The sequence below is a fragment of the Caloenas nicobarica genome, chromosome 3, assembly GCF_036013445.1.
Source record: "Caloenas nicobarica isolate bCalNic1 chromosome 3, bCalNic1.hap1, whole genome shotgun sequence".
Taxonomy (NCBI): Eukaryota; Metazoa; Chordata; class Aves; order Columbiformes; family Columbidae; genus Caloenas; species Caloenas nicobarica.
Window position 1 is genome coordinate 64,057,775 of NC_088247.1, and position 17,239 is coordinate 64,075,013.

Consider the following 17,239-nt stretch of genomic DNA (forward strand, 5'->3'; position numbering starts at 1 on the left):
AGAGATTCCCCAAACTGTCACAACATATTAGTATGTATTAAATTGTTATGTCATTAAATAATAATGCATGTGTCATTTTCCAGTTACTTTTTACAAATCAATATCTGGTAAATTAACGTTAAATACAATATTCCTTATGTTGTATTGTCTTTCTTTAGAGGGCCTCAATCCAGTCTTACAAGCAAGAGTTTCTTCTAAAACAGAACGTGGGGTACTGGAAAGAGCTTTTATTGCTTTGTCCAGGTTTTCAATAGGCTTTTTGAAATAGGTTCTTGCTACAGCCTTGCCAGGGCTGTACCATGTGGTACAAGACTCACGTGACTCCCTTATGCTAGCAACTAAAAGATGTTCATAAACAGCAAATACCACAAACATTAAAAAAAAGATGGAGGACTAGATGTGGAAATATTTGTGCCAATGTGGGAATGATGGTTGGGATTTTTTCCTTTAGCAACATATTTTCCATGCTGTATCTCAGAAAATCTGTTCTCCGGGCACTAGTTGCATGCTTTCTGCCTAGAGGGCTTTCAAAATTAAGTAAAAACAAACAGAAAATGGCATCATCTCAAGGGTTTCTTCCCTCCACAATGTTTTGCTGTGAAGGAAAAGAAGGCAGCAGTTTGTGTCTTGGCACAAAGTAGATGCCACTTCAAAGCTCCACTGCCAGCGTATATGCAGACAGGGAGCAGAAGGCGATTTTTAGCTCTTACTAGGTCAGAGAAAAAGATCGGAATTCTCTTGGGCTTCTCTTGGAAGAGCAAAATTAAAGACTGGAGAATATCCAGAAACTCACAGCACATGGGTTTTAAGTCTGCCTGAGGTTTGTAGCTGCTAAATATCACTAAACAGTCTCTTTTGAAGGGGGTAGGAAGGGAGGGATGGAAACCACTTTGTGAGGTAAACTGTTCTTATGGTTAGTGTTATTTGTATTGGGTTAAAAATACAAGAGTTTTTGGCATCGCTTGGGCAAGTAAGATTTACTCAAGTAAATGAGGACTGCATACAGAGTGATAAATTCACACGCTTACTGACAGTTACACCTGAATTCAGGGCAAGCTTTGATTTTGACTGCGGTAGGGGAAGGATTTTAACATGGGATTTTTTGAGTCTGCTGGACCGTGATGTCTGAGAGTGGAGTCTACCTCACCTCACCTTCCTCAGCAGGCAAGGACTGATAACCAATTGCACTCAGAGTCAGGAGTGACTTGTTTGTGTAATCAGTCTCAATACATACATGTATGCTGATGGAGAAGTTATTTCCATTTTATTATTGCTTAATGTTAAAAACAATATGTTGATGTTAATGTTGAAATGCTATATATATTCACACTTCTGTATATACACATGTATCTGTGTATTATATATATCACAGACATATATTAAGATATACATATATGTATACACACATTATCATATACACGCATGACAGAAAATATTTGTAGTAATAAGATCGGCTGGTCACTCAGCTTAAGGATGTCCACATGATGGTGGTACAACTAATAGTATTTATCATATAATTTTTCCAGGATAGTACTACTAATCTACTCCTGAGTGAGGAACAGGTAATTACAGAATGTTAGGGATTGGAAAGGACCTCAAAAGATCATCTAGTCCAATCCCCTTGCCAGAGTGGGAACACCTGGATGAGGTTACACAAGAAGGTGTCCAGGTGGGTTTGGAATGTCTCCAGAGAAGGAGACTCCACAACCTCCCTGGGCAGCCTGTTCCAGTGTTCTGTCACCCTCACTGAGAAGAAGTTTCTTCTCATATTTAAGTGGAACCTCCTGTGTTCCAGCTTGAACCCATTACCCCTTGTCTTGCTGTTGGTTGTCACCGAGAAGAGCCTGGCTCCGTCCTCATGACACCCACCCTTTATATATTTAAAAACATTAATAAGGTCACCCCTCTGTCTCCTCCAAGCTAAAGACACCCAGCTCCCTCAGCCTTTCCTCATAAGGGAGATGCTCCACTCCCTTCATCATCTTTGTGGCCCTGCGCTGGACTCTCTCCAGCAGTTCCCTGTCCTTCTGAAACTGAGGGGCCCAGAACTGGACACAATATTCCAGATGAGGTCTCACCAGGGCAGAGTAGAGGGGAAGGAGAACCTCTCTCGACCTTCTAACCACCCCCCTTCTAATACACCCCAGGATGCCATTGGCCTTCTTGGCCACAAGGGCACGGTGCTGGCTCATGGTCATCCTGCTGTCCACCAGGACCCCCAGGTCCCTTTCCCCTACACTGCTCTCTAACAGGTCGTTCCCCAACCTATACTGGAACCTGGGGTTGTTCCTGCCCAGATGCAAGACTCTGCACTTTCCCTTGTTGTATTTCATTAAATTTTTCGCTGCCCAACTCTCTAGCCTGTCCAGGTCTCTCTGGATGGCAGCACAGCCCTCTGGCGTGTCAGCCACTCCTCCCAGCTTGGTGTCATCAGCAAACTTGCTGATCATACACTCAATTCCCTCATCCAAGTCATTGATGAATATATTGAACAGTATTGGTCCCAGCACTGACCCTTGAGGCACTCCACTAGATACAGGCCTCCAACCAGACTCCGCCCCATTGACCACGACTCTCTGGCTTCTTTCCTTCAGCCAGTTCACAGTCCACCTCACTACCCGATCGTCCAGTCCACGCTTCCTCAGTTTAGCCGTGAGGATGCTGTGGGAGACGGTGTCAAATGCTTTACTGAAGTCAAGGTAGACCACCTCTGTAAGATCAGATATTGCAAAACGGATCAGCAGGAATATAGAGATAAAGGTGTGCTTATGGGAGAAGCAAATGGGTAGGATATTGTGGCAAGTTCTACTAGAACAAGGAAGAGAGGTAGGTCTGAAAAGCAAAGATAAGAAGTTTGAACTTATTCAAGTGAAGGAGAAAGACACAGATAATGATGTCATGACAGAGGTGGTGAGAGGAGGGAGCGTGCCAAGCAGGACAATGGTGGAAGCACCAAACTACCATCCTCTCCCTGCACTGAACTCAGGAGACTGAACTACTTCTAAGGTGACAAATTGTGACACCCATCCCAGGTGGTGCAGGTAGGTGATAACTGTTTCTACCAGTTGTCTGTGCCATTAGCTCGGCAGCAGATGACCAATGCTCATAGCTTCACTTTGATTGATTAGATATTTTGAACCATGAGTAGGCAATTCAACTAGAATTCCTATACTTTGGGTTATTTGTTTGTTTTATTTATCACAATTTTAATGTGAGAAATAACACCTGAAGAGGTACCTCGACTTAAACGCTTAACAGATGTCAGCATGCTTGGTAATATGACTTAATCTTCCTATGCCATAAGTTGCCTGTCTATACAGTCACGATAACACCTTTGCGTATCTCACATGGGTGTCAAGGGGAAAAACGTTTAGTCTTTGGTTCACTCAGTTGTTGAGGTGATGTTTGGGAAAACTAAGAGTTTTCTGTTCAAATGAAAGTTTAGGTTGTTCCTCAGATGAGGTCTGGGCTCCAGGTTGAAAGGTAAAGTTAAAAATTTATGCAAAGAAACCCTTCCTTAAACACAGTAAAGTCTTTATCCTAAACAAGGCAGGGATGGCAAAGGTAAAATGTATAACAAGCAAATGAAAGTTGTACCATCTGCACGCTCATCAGCCTTCACTAAAACATTTCCTGACTTCTGAATACTTGACTTGGTAGCTCTCTTATTTTAAGAGAGTTTACTGAAACGTAACAGTAGTCAAATGTGATTAGCTCAACTTGGTAGTTTGAGACCTTTAAAGCTCATTGCAATTGGGCTGTGATAATCAAAATACTCAACTGTGTAAATGTGAAATGTAATAAGCAAAAAATTATAAATCATAAGAAATATAATAAACTATAAAGATGAGCCCACCCTGGCTAAATAGCACCCAGTATAGGTTCATAAATAGACAGGCTACTCATTCCTTTTATACAAGGGTCACTTTTTTGGTCACTTTGCTTTAAATTAAAATTCTGACTTTATAGGAATTAAAATTGTGATACTCATAGTGAATACTAGCATGATTTCTAATGTTCCTTCTATGGGCCCAATAATATTTTAAATAAATTATCTTTTCAAGCTGAAGTAACTAAGCATAATCAGTTTAAATAAAAGTATCACTCATGGCTAGCATTTTAGATGATGAAGGATTGGGATGTAAGCTGCTTATCTGTTCATAAATTTTCTCATCTGTGAAACTGAGATAGTTATGTCTAAGGTATGTTATGAAACCTGTGTAATGTTGATAAAATGCTTTGAGGTCTTCCAGTAAAAGTGTAAGGAGTTAATGTCTCTTAATGCCAATTGACATTTTCCATGATAATTAATTCATAGAATCATAGAGTAGTTTGGGTTGGAAGGGGCCTTCATGTGAATATATATGGGACCCAAGGAAGCCTAACCTTACCTGAGTTCAGGCTACCACACTGTCCCCAAGGAGGCTGACTTACAGAGAGGGTCTGCAGCCACATTCATAGGCTCCTTTATATTGTCAAATGTGATCTGAATGCTGTGAAGGTTTGACCTTTAACAGACAGATCCCACAAAGTACCTGAGTTTATAAACACAGACCTAATGCCACCTTACACGTTCTTGTGCCAGTGCTGTTTGCATTTATGAGCTGTTGATCTCGCAGGCTCGGGCAGCTTGAGCTGGGCTGGTCAAAATGCTTACTGCCCCCAGTTCTTCTGCCAGGAGTCCGTGCTTTTTTGGCAGGGATGTGCATCCCTTATGGAGCATTTGCTGAATCCCTGCACTTTGAAGCGTGAGAAATAAACCCAGTGCTGTAAATTTGAGAGGTGCAGAATCTGCTTCATCTTCTGTTCAACCAGCCCTTCCCTGGTGAGGGGGAGTGGGAAGCTGTGAGCAGTGATGCCTTCAGGCAGCTGAATTCTGCCAGCCTGGGTGAAAATCAGCAGCCAGGATTACCTGCTGCGGAGAGAGGTGTTTATCAGCTGCTATCCATGGAAGGTGAGTTTCTCAGAAGCACCAAACTGCCTCTCTCCGTGCCCTCATAGGAGCCATCACTTCATATGGCTGTTCGCTCCGACTGGGCTGGTGCAAGTGAGATTGACAAGGCTTCTTAAAATCATAGAATAGTTTGAGTTGGAAAGGACCTTCAAAGGTCATCTCATCCAAGCACCCTGCAATGAGCAGGGACATCTTCAACCAGATCAGGTTGCTCAGAGCCCCGTCCAGCCTGGCCTTGAATGTCCCCATGGATGGGGCATCTACCACCTCTCTGGGCAACCCGTTCCAGTGTTTCACCAACCTCATTGTAAAAAATGTCTTCCTCATGTCTAGCCTGAATCTCCTCTCTTTTAGTTTAAAACGATTACCCCTTGTCTTATTACAACAGGCCCTGCTAAAAGGTCTGTCCCCATCTTTCTTATAGGCCTCTTTTAAGTACTGAAAGGTCACAACAGGGTCTCCCTGAAGCCTTCTCCAGGCTGAAAAACCCCAACTCTCACAGCCTGTCCTCATAGGAGAGGTGCTCTCTATTTAATCTGCATACAGCAATTACCCTGGCCCTAGAGAGTAAGTGGATTATGGGAGTGTTTGAATTAGTCAATGAGATAAAAAACCTTATCCCATAGCATTAATAGGATGAAGTCCAGCACAGCTGAAGCTTTTGGCACATGCCCACAGCTTGAGCTCTAAACATCACTTGCGTTTTGATGTCCATATGTAAACAGAATCAGGATGTGAGATTAGCTTTTCCTAACAGCGAAGACAGGATTTTACAAGTGATGCTCACATTTTATGGACTGTGCACCATGGTTCCCTGGATTGTTAAAGTGGCCTACCAGATCGCTGACCACAACTGAATTGGTTTGGTGGTGGGATGCATTGGAGAGTTATTCTACTACACCATCTGTAAATGCTTTTCCATATAAAGCTATTTAGCATTTTTTTCCCATGGGAAATAAATATAATAATTAAAATGCTTCATGTCACAGTCTTTTTTTGTGTGTTGTTTGCTGCTTTTTTTTTTTTAACCTAAAAACAGGATACTGCATTTTTTTCCATGAAAGCCAACCAGCCTGGATGAGGATATTATTCCCTTTTAGAACAGAACTTTCTAGCTTCTAAGGTTATTTTTTTCCCTTTGAAACAGTTTGTGTGTCATAAAGGCTACCCCGTGAGTTGCTTGCACTGAGCAGAATTTGTCTCTCCCAACTCAAAAACACCTACAAAGTGGATGGAGGTATCTCCAGGTGAGCTAATGACCCCAGTCAATGGTGAAGAGGTGCTTTTACGTATGAAGTACCTGTGCTAGGATGCGTTCAGTTTCACTCTGGAGGTACCTTTTTGCACTGACTGTAAAGGAAGCCTCACAGTGCTTCGCCCCACTGAAGGCTGGCCTGAAATTGTAGGAGGTTATTTTCAGAGGGCGTCTGTGAAAACTCAGACTACTTCTGCAGAATCAGAGGAAACGAGATTTCTCAGGGTTTCTTTAAAATAAAAATATTTTTCTACATTTTTTGCAAGCATCAGCAGTATGAGAATAAATCTGTTCTTAACTGTGCTTTTTCTTTAGTGTTGGAAAGGAAGATTTCGACAAGACAAAGCAGAGAGGAGCTGATAAGAAGGGGAGTGCTGAAGGAAATGCCTGAGCAAGGTGATAACATGTTACCTAGAATTTAGCTCCTAAGTGCTAAACATGGATGATAAAACCACTATTGCACTGTTTCCGTATAGTATAAATAGGTATGAGGAGTGTGAGAGGTAATTTGGGCCAATTGACAAAAAAATAAAAGTGTAGTTAAGAGATTTGTGTTCTGGAACTGCTTATGCCATAGGTGCACCGTTTGGCTTCTGGTCATATCCTGAAGTATTTTGATGCTCCCTGTAAATAGTGTGACTCCTGTGGTTCCTACTTATTGTTTGCCAGAATTTTTTTAATTATTAACCTATTTTTTGAGTCAAAGTCTGCTGTCTAAAGCAACTGCAAAATAATATGAGAAATCTTGGCTGAAAATTAGAGGCTTCAGGACCCCCAGGCAAATCACTAGCATCCATTTCAGGTACAAAAAAGTACCAGTGCTGGGATCATAGAAATCCCACCACTGTCACACAGACCACATTCACAAATGACACAAACATAAAACTGTGGGGAAGACACCACTTGTTTCAAAATGCTATAAGGTTTATTAAGTGGTATCAACCAGAATTTGTGCTTCTAAAAGCATGAGTAAACAATGTTTAACACCCCTTTGTTATATCTGATTATGATTCTAGTGGTATTCTTTCTCATATTCTTGATCTTCTATAAATCTAGATCAAATAAAAGTGAGTAAAATAATTTTCTGTAGCTTAAAATTAAACCATTCTATCATTTTATGAAGGAGTCTGAGAACATTGTGATTTCCAAAAATATTTTTCTCCTAGAAATTGTGTTACTCTGCCTGAGCTGAAGAATCATGAAAATATCAGTGTGTATGGTTCATAGTGTACACATTGATATTTAGAAGTAAAGGACTTGTTTGTCAACATGTGATGTCACTTGTCTTTACAGTGTTTTGCTAATGACCAGGCTATGGCATTCAGCATAGCTGGCTTCTGAACTTGTCTTTGCCACTGTCTTTGACTTAAAACGAGAAATGCAAACTCTCCATACCTCAATTTGTCCCTCTGTGAATTTGTTACTTTTTTTTTGCTACATGCTTTACTGGGAAACCACATAACTTTGTCCACTGACCATTGTAAATTGCATTTGGACAACTGGCACAGTTAATGAAATGTGTTAACATTTCAGGTTGGTTACGAACACTCTGAACATAAATACAATCCTTTGTGCTAAAAGCATGTATGCTTTGATCATCAGTGTCCTTGCCCCTCTATTCCACTCTTAAAGGGGGATGGGACTTTGGATCCCTTACACAGATGGAGCAAAGTGAGAAAAGGATGCAAAGATGGACAACTTTCTCTCCTTCCTCCCGTCTTAAGAAGTCCATCAATCTGGTCCATGTTGCCTTCATCACGTTGTACTTCCTGTCTGATGAAAATTATGGTTTCTAAGGAGCAGCAGTTTGAAAGATTACAGGATTGGTTTGAAGGTGCTAGAGCAAAAGAGATACAGAAAAGGTAGTGGCTGAGCACTGTCAGGGTAGTTAGAAGGAATAACTGTGGAGGTGAAAGCTAGATGGGGAAATTGCATGGAACCTTGAAATGTGAGAGGTAAGAAATGCGAAGTGACTGTTTCACATGGGATGAAGAAGAAAGTGGGACGTGCCACTTGGAGGCAGGAGGTGTTTGCAGAGCCCTGACATGGATAAGAGGTGGGAATGCCACATGTGGAAGCAGAGAGAAAAGAATGGAATTATGAATATCTGGAAGAAAGAAGCTGAAGAAACTGAATGTTGCAGTGAGGTGAGAAGAAAACCTTGTGCAACTGTCAGCTACATGAATGAGACAAGGTTAAGAAGGTAGAACTTAATTTTTACACATCAAGTTGACATTAGTGTGTGGGTGAGAATGAAACCATCAGCTTAACCCATGGAGTAGCCCAAGGTGGTAAGAGAGAGGTGCACGATTGTGTTGAAACCAGGGAACTGTCAAACATCCAGGTCTCATAGCACACAGCAAGGAAGAGGAGGAGAAGAAGAGAGCGGAATACCACAGTTAATGAAGAAACAATGTGAGGAACTGGAAGAGATCAGGTAGATTTGCATAATTTTTGGATGGACACCAAGAGATGGAACAGAGAACTGAAATTAGTAAATAAGGGGAAGAGAGAAAGCTATGAGCCAGCAGGAGTATGTAGCGTTTTTCAGGAATATCGGGACAATAGGGAAGAGAAAGAGGTTTTTTTCAGGATTAAGAAAAAAAAAAACACACCTCTTAACTGAGATAGTCTGGGTGAGTAAAACATCATCAGAGCTGGGAAAAAAATTGACTTGCAGAATTTTAAAATGGTGTGATATGTGATACAGGAAGACCTCACCTTGGTTCTGAAGACTGGATAATGACTTTGAGACCCATTTTATTCATTAACTGGACACACATATTCTGAGAATTTGTCTGAATTCCTGGCTGATTTACCTACTGGGATGCACCACTGTAGTCCTGCAACTCTGTCCCCCAGTTGTCCAGATTTGAGGCCTGTTGGAACGTGTCACAGCTTCAGTGTCGTCCATGCACACTTTTCTTTGCTGTGTATTAAGACGAGATGCAGGGAGGAAGAGAATGGGATGCTAATGTGTACAGTCATGAAGATGGACCTGAAAACTCACATGCACCTCCAGGCCCACTACGGCAAAGGTGTCCACTCAAAGAATGTGGAAGCCTATAGAGTTCCTTTACAGCGTTGACTTTTCAGAGCAGATCTGCAGCCTGATCTTTCACATTCCAGTAAGTCTTTCTGCTTTGCTTCCATGGAAACTTGAAAGCAAAGGGATGCTTTGTGTTCTAAATGGGTGCTAAGGAAGTGGTTAAACAAGACAATAGCTTTTAAATTTTCATTTCAGATGGTGATGTAACAGTAAATTTTGAAACCTCAAATGGACACACTGTAGCCATTGGTGAAGAAACTATACAGGAAGAAAATGTGGTAAAAGCCACTGGAGATAATGGTACTTTAACAGAGAAAGCATCAACATTGGAAGGAAAAAAAGAAGATCAAAAAGGTAAATGAACACATTCTTCACAAATTGTTTTTCGCCTACTTAAAATATTAGCATATTCTCCCATTAGCACCAATACATGCTGTGAGTTCTGTTCTGCCACAAGGATGCCAGCAGAACCTGCCGAGAAGATAAAACTTCTGAAACATAAGTATTTTGTCACTGGTAGGCATGCCTTTTACTGCAGCTGTAATAAGGTCATAAACAGAAGCATGATCTGAGCATGAAAATGTGTGCAGGGATGTTCAATTTCTAAATTCACGTGAGCCTTTCCTTGTAAACATGGGCAAGCTTTGGTTTCAGGTTTTCCTTTTGTGAAAGAAGACGCTAAGTGAATATGCATCACCTTGCAATATCATTGTAGAGGTGGCTTATGGGTTGAAAGTTTGAAGAGTTTAAGCCACTTAAAAAACATGTATCATTTTGAAAGTAATTTCAGCAACTCATTCCTATTGGTTTTCATTAAATCTTAAATACTTGCAGTCCAGCTCTTCAGAAATATTCAAGAAGCTATATCACTACTGCAAACTGAACCTAGGTAATTTATGGAGAATTTACTTAATGACTATAGGGTTTTCTATAGCTGAACTGCAGTAAATACTGCTCAATATTTAGCAGTCCCAAAGTCCATATTAATTTTGTTACCTTTACTCAGATCTACCTTGTCAACAAGAGTTTGACTGAGTAATAAAAAAAAGTGAAGATTAATGCAGAGTCACAGGATTTTAAACAGTTTTGTTTTGTTTCTCTAGCCTCTTGAATAATGCATCACTTCCATTCTCTGTCAAAAAGTGTTCTTAAATGCTATTCCATTTATTGGATTTTCCTAGAGGAAAGAGCAAGGATACAAAAGATCAAGAACTTCATGGCTGGCTGTGAGACTGAGCAGCCTTTCCAGTGTCTTCTGGTAACCTCTACCTAGTGATGGATGAGCCTCTGGAAGTTGAGAGGGTCAGTTTGGCTAATACAAAAATTTCAATTCTTCTCTGAGCTGTGTAAATCACTTGACTATGTAAAAAGTGGCTGGATGTCCAAGGACAACTGCCTTTCTTATGAGATTTCTAGTACTTCCTGTCTCCCAACAAGGCAGAAATACAAGATCAGCCTTTTTCATGACATTTAAATACATCTATCTTTTGGTGCCAACTAAAACCAGATGTGTAGTGAGCCAGGGGAAAGGAGTTATAAAAGCCATGGAAAACTCCTTTAAAATGGTTCAGGTTAACTTTGGGGGTTAGATCAGACTACTTATTATTTTATACATCCCTAAATACAGACTTTTGGAACTGTTAGATCTTGGAATTTTTCCTAAGGTGCAGGGGTTTTTTTTAGAAATACACATTTCTAACTATGTTGAAATCCGCTCTAGCTGACTTTGCAGAACATAGAACTCCAATGAAGCAGGAAAGATTCATTTTCTCTTTCAAACACATTATTACGTTCTGCACTCCCTATATATTGTGTTGACCTTACAGGGAGAAATTAAAAATGATTGCTGTACAGGAGTAGACTCAGTACAGAAGAATGTATAGCTGTCACTCCAGTCCCTCTCAGAAAATAAAGTATATATGGAGGAGGAAGAAGAAGGAAAACAAAAAATGAGCAAACTTGACATCTAGGATTTATAGAATGTCAATATGACCATACAGAAGATGCAAAACACTTCAAGTATACTTTCTTCTTACATCTAAACATGATATTCTTCTATGCGTAAACAACTTGAGTCCCCTGAAAAAGAACAAGACAGATTTATTGCAGAAGAATAGTCTGCCCAAAAAAAGGCATTAAGAATCAGTTCCATACATCAGCAATGGTGTTACGTAGTGCAAATCTAGTACAGCTCACTGGATAGCCATTGTGAATACACTTCAGTTATTCTTTACTTTATAGCACATTAAGCAAGAAGGGGAGCCAGTCTGTTGGGAGTCACTGGAAGAGTGAAACCCACTGCATCTCACAGATGCATCTCACCTGACAGATTAATCCTCAGTGATTTTTTATGGCAGATGCAGTAGATCGGCATTACAGCCACACCCACTGGCAGAGCAGGGAATTAACAACTGCAGAGTGGAGGTTCGCTAATGCTCACAGTGTGACAAAATCAGAGCTGAAGCAGGAATACCCAGCTCACTGTCTTCTGCTCAGCCCATAAAACATGTTGGCGTATCAGATCACAACCCTCCATCATGAGAACCAAGATAGGTGGAGAGAATATTTGCTGGACAATCAGGAGTAATGGATGCAAAGAGTTCATCTTTAGTGAGGCTAATGTTAGGCTTTTTAGAGTCAGGAACTCTGATGTATAAATCTGGAAGGAAGTTACGTACACTTTCCATGTTTATAAGACCTGAAGACAGGATTAATTCCTGCTGTTTAGTAGGGCGATGTGCTGCAGTTCCAATTCTGGCTGAATCAAAATGTTCCAAAAAATGTGTCTCCGCCCCTGAAAGTAATAAGGTTATTTTAAAATGCTTTTATGAAACGGTGGTGGTCTTTACTTGCTCTGTTGTTCAAGTCAGTCTAGAAAATCACCTTCTCATATAAATATGATGATGACTGCTGGATCTGGAAGCTTAAAAAGAACAAGTGATACCGGCACATTGTGATAATATGGTGAGAGCTGGCAGTAATGCGTGGTATAATGTGGAATATGTTAGGACTTAAAAGAAGTTAAAAGTTGTTTCAGCGTGAGCCGCAGAAGTACAGTATCAACAGGGCAAACAATAGGCTCAGCCATCCAATGTAAAAATGAGTTAAGCAGAAGGGAGTGAAGAAGATGACCCCTGAAAACTGTTCCCTGTGCTGCCAGAGAGTTCCATAAACCATGTACCCATCTGCTGCCTGTCAGCTCACAGGTGCCTTTCGTATTTGGTGAAAAAATTCCCTTTGGTAATTTAATAGTGTAACTGTTACTGTTTGTAGTAATGATGAGATGTCAGTCATCTAAGTGGGGTGTTTAAAAGGAAATTTCTCCTTTATGGCAGGACAATAAGAAGCTGGTGACAGTTTTACATAAAAGAGGTAATTGATGGATAAAGCTTTACTGATGAGAAATCAGAGAAATCTTTTCCCTACAGCACTTATTGACATTATGTTTGGACTGAGTAGAATTCTGAATTCTTTCATTTTGTTTTGGTTTGACTAAGAGAAGTCATTAGCATCTTTTGCAGAAAACGAAGGCCTAAACTCTAGCCGCTCTCTGTGAGCACCCCGGGAGGGATACAGAGCAGCGAGTGGACAGGCAGCATGTCAAAGTACCCCCGGGCTGTCTGGGCAGCAGACTCGGCTTTGCCGTTGTGCTGGGGCTCTGACCTGTGGCACTTGCCTGCAGCAGCCCCAGCAGCCCCCAGTGCTCCCGGTGGGTGGGGTACGAACATTGCAAAGGAGATCCAAGGAGTCTCTCTGCCTCCTGCCCCCTGCAACAGTGTTGGAGAAGATCAAAAGCCACAGCAGTAGAATAGGTGTCAAAATTGTTGCTATTTGCCTCCCTCGGTATAGGGGCACAGCATGCTGACACAGCATGTGTGCTGCACGTTGTAAAACCTCACAGTACTGTATCAGAGCTGCTTTTCTCCTTTCCACCTTCCCAGGAGGTCTCTGGCGCACAGATGTTCAGTTTATAAACTTAGGTCTTACTCGTTTTTATCATAGTAAGCTAAATCTTTTCATGATTCTGGTAGATACTTCCATGTTTCATTGTTAGCTTGGGCTCGAAGAAGTGAACGGCTCAGTAACAATTAGCAAGATACTGCCTGGAAAAATGTAATAAGTTTCATTTTGCATACCATCGGTCAGGTGCATTAGATGCTGTTCTGACAAATAGTTGCATTTCAGGAAGCCAGAGCTCTGTTGTGAGTGCTGTGGGTGACATAGGGGATAAGTTGGAATGTTCCGATGCCATTTGTAGCAGACCGATCCTCTCAGGTTTTCTCGTGTCTGTCAGTGAAGGAAACAATATGTAGTCCTGTTTCCAAACGAATTAATAGGATACGTGCATGTAGTGTTCCTTCCTCCTCCCCAGGATAACTCTAATCTGAGAGCTGGCAAAGGTTCCAGGTCTTAGTATATTGGGTTCAGGGTTTCTTTCTTTATACCTCATCTGCTCTCCCTTAAATCTGCCATTAATTGTAATCTTTTCTTTTTCTCATGGGCAACCAAAAAAAAAAAGAAGGTTGGAGGCATAAGCTCTGGTCTTATGAGCATGCATTGTTGCTGACCAACGCTTTAGTTTGTCTACCAAGGAATGTTCTTCAAAGTTAAATTTGCTAGGCCTGTTTTCTCAAAGGTCTTCACTTTATTTTCCTGAAGTGGAACAAAACCTGTTGAATTTAAGATAGCAACCCTCATCTTCCGGGGTCCCCGACAAGACACTGCTTTCTCTCAGAAGACTAATCCTGCAAACCTCTCACGGTGAGAGACAAGGCAGACTTTCTTCGCTCTTGTGTGCCTAGCTGGCTTCCTACACTCCTGAGCTCTATAGATTATCGATATGAGCACCATACATAAAAGGGCTTTTTTTTTTTTTTTTCTCGACTTCGAAGGAATCACTTTCTCCAGCTGAGTTATTTGCTGGCTAAAACTAGTTCTTCTAAGAATAGTATATCTTCAATTCATCACCTGAACTATGTAAATGAGGCTGAATCCAAATCTTCTTAAAAGGAAAGCTACTCTAGATAAAGCTGTATTTGGGCAGAGACTGTTCACTAAGTCAGCCAGGCTGGTTTGTGCCAGCAGGCTGACGTGAGAGGCATGGACTTTCACCCACAAAAGTTGAGTGGCAGAGGAAAGCTCCTGATTTGTAAAGGTATATTTTTTTCTTTGTTTTATAGGAAAGAAATTCTGATGTGGCTCCAGAAATAGGAGCAGAGATGTGATTTTAATGAACTGGCAATTGAATTATTTGAGCATATCTATACAGAAAATATAAGGGAATGTAGAAGCCTACATACCTTTCACTTTTCAAGTCTTCCATAGACCAAGAAATGGTAAAAGTATGCAGCTGACAGAGAAGATCTTTTAGGTATTCTCTCTTGATTTAACAGCTTACTTATTATGTAAAAGTTGGACAGTTGGTAACGTACAATGACAGTCAGTGGGATTTTTTTTCCCCCTTTTTTTTAAATCTTGGAACCAATGCAAAATATCTCACTATGGTTACTTTAGGTCAAATGTTATACCTGTCCCTTTCTCCCCTCTCCTGTTTTCTACACTGTCTCTGTTACAAGACCTCTTGCACATGGTGCTGTTGAAATCATAGAGTAAGTAAGGTCTGGAAATCTGCAGGCATACAGATCTGCTCATCCATCTTCAAGAAATAGCAATTCAAAACTGCAGAGAGAGCTGCAAAAAGCATCGTGAGACAGCTGTTCTTGTTCAGCCTAGCAAAACAGAGCTTGAGAGAGCCTGTGTGCATTTGATGAATGTAACAAGTTGGTATATAGCCAGGAGAGAGCATGGCTAAAGGACAATGCTGGCACAAGTAGAAAGGAATAAAGAGTGGCTTGAAATACATTTAGACTGGAAATTAAAGGAAGCTTTCTAACAATTAGAATGGGTCTTTTCTTGAACAGAATTTTAGTAGCAATAGCAGGAACAAAACCAGGAGCTGGTTAAATCTGAAGTTTGTGAAAGGATTTGTATGAGTTGACCACCTGCATCAGCACAGTCAATGACTCAGAAAAAGAGACAAAAGACATCTTGTCTTGCACTGTGTCCCATGTTTCTGAATGACAGCTTCCTGGGTTTTGATTAATCAAAACACAGCTCTCTGCATAGGCTGGAAAGGAAACAGGATTCTCAAAACTCTTATTGAGTTTCATTTTGCAGGGAGTCATCCTGCAAAAGCCAACGAGTCATATGTTATTTCCAACTTCCATTTTACATAGTATTACTCCAATGAGTTGTGCTCATCTTGCAGGAGAAGGGTGCTTTGCAGTTAATGTAGATTATATACTTCTACTGCAGCACTGCTGGTTTTCTGTGAGCTAGCTTCATGTCACTGATCTAGCTGTAGAAACAAATAAAAGCACTGTATGATAAAATCCTGAGGTAGAAAAGCTTTAGCCTTTGGTTCCTTAGATGTTCACGAAAGTAAGGAAAAAATTCTTGTATTATACAACCCAGTCATGTAGGGCCTCTGAAACTATGCCCAGGATTTTTGAAGGTCCATTTGGTCCAGAGTTAGCAAAAGGTCCCACATTCCAAAGCCATCTGATTTTCCAGTGCATGTGGCACAATGATATCTCTTTGAAAGTGTTTAAGACTTGATGAGTCCCCACAAGAGCTGTTGTATACTGAGTACTTTGCGACCCTGACCATTATTTAGATGCTTACATGAGAACACAGCTTTCTTAAGAGTCACAGAATCACAGTGTGTTAGGGATTGGAAGGGACCTTGAAAGATCATCTAGTCCAATCCCCCTGCCAGAGCAGGAACAGCTAGATGAGGTTACACAGGAATGTGTCCAGGCGGGTATTGAATGTCTCCAGAGAAGGAGACTCCACAACCTCCCTGGGCAGCCTGTTCCAGTGTTCTGTTACCCACACTGAGAAGAAGTTTCTTCTCATATTTAAGTGGAACCTCTTGTGTTCCAGCTTGAACCCATTACCCCTTGTCTTACTGTTGGTTGTCACCGAGAAGAGCCTGGCTCCGTCCTCATGACACCCACCCTTTACATATTTATAAACATGAATGAGGTCACCCCTCAGTCTCCTCCAAGCTAAAGAGACCCAGCTCCCTCAGCCTTTCCTCATAAGGGAGATGCTCCACTCCCTTCATCATCTTTGTGGCCCTGCGCTGGACTCTCTCCAGCAGTTCCCTGTCCTTCTGAAACTGAGGGGCCCAGAACTGGACACAATATTCCAGATGAGGTCTCACCAGGGCAGAGTAGAGGGGAAGGAGAACCTCTCTCAACCTACTAACCACCCCCCTTCTAATACACCCCAGGATGCCATTGGCCTTCTTGGCCACAAGGGCACAGTGCTGGCTCATGGTCATCCTGCTGTCCACCAGGACCCCCAGGTCCCTTTCCCCTACACTGCTCTCTAACAGGTCATTCCCCAACCTATACTGGAACCTGGGGTTGTTCCTGCCCAGATGTAAGACTCTACATTTTCCCTTTTTATATTTCATTAAATTTTTCCCCGCCCAACTCTCCAGCCTGTCCAGATCTCGCTGGATGGCAGCTCAGCCTTCTGGTGTGTCAGCCACTCCTCCCAGTTTGGTGTCGTCAGAAAACTTGTTGATAGTACACTCAATTCCATCATCCAAGTCGTTGATGAATATATTGAATAGTACTGGCCCCAGTGCTGACCCTTGAGGGACTCCACTAGATACAGGCCTCCAACCAGACTCCGCCCCATCAGTCTGGCCCTGGTCTCAGTTTCTGGCGACAAGAAAATCTGGTCTCAAAGTGAATTTTCTTGAAAATCTTGCCTTTGGAAAATTTATTCTAAACATAAACATATTATTGATCCAAATGCTTAATGAGACATTAACATTTGCTTTGCTTTCCTGTTTAAAGAGTAATTTATAGGCAGATTGCTTTTACAGCAGATGTCGTGATCAAGGCAGCAGTGAATAGGAGATATTCCTATTGGATGGTCTTTTGGAGAACTTTTGTTAAAAGGT

General features: G+C 41.4%; 1 protein-coding gene across 3 annotated transcripts in view; it reads left to right on the forward strand.

Moving 5' to 3' along the window:
* PHACTR2 (phosphatase and actin regulator 2) overlaps positions 1-17,239 on the forward strand; it is a 141,553-nt gene that overhangs the window by 91,179 nt on the left and 33,135 nt on the right. For all 3 annotated transcript variants that reach the window (XM_065631191.1, XM_065631192.1, XM_065631193.1), the window contains exons 3-4: positions 6,525-6,605; positions 9,454-9,612. In XM_065631191.1, the coding sequence (XP_065487263.1) occupies positions 6,525-6,605; positions 9,454-9,612 (240 nt within the window). The remainder of the gene's footprint in view (positions 1-6,524; positions 6,606-9,453; positions 9,613-17,239) is intronic.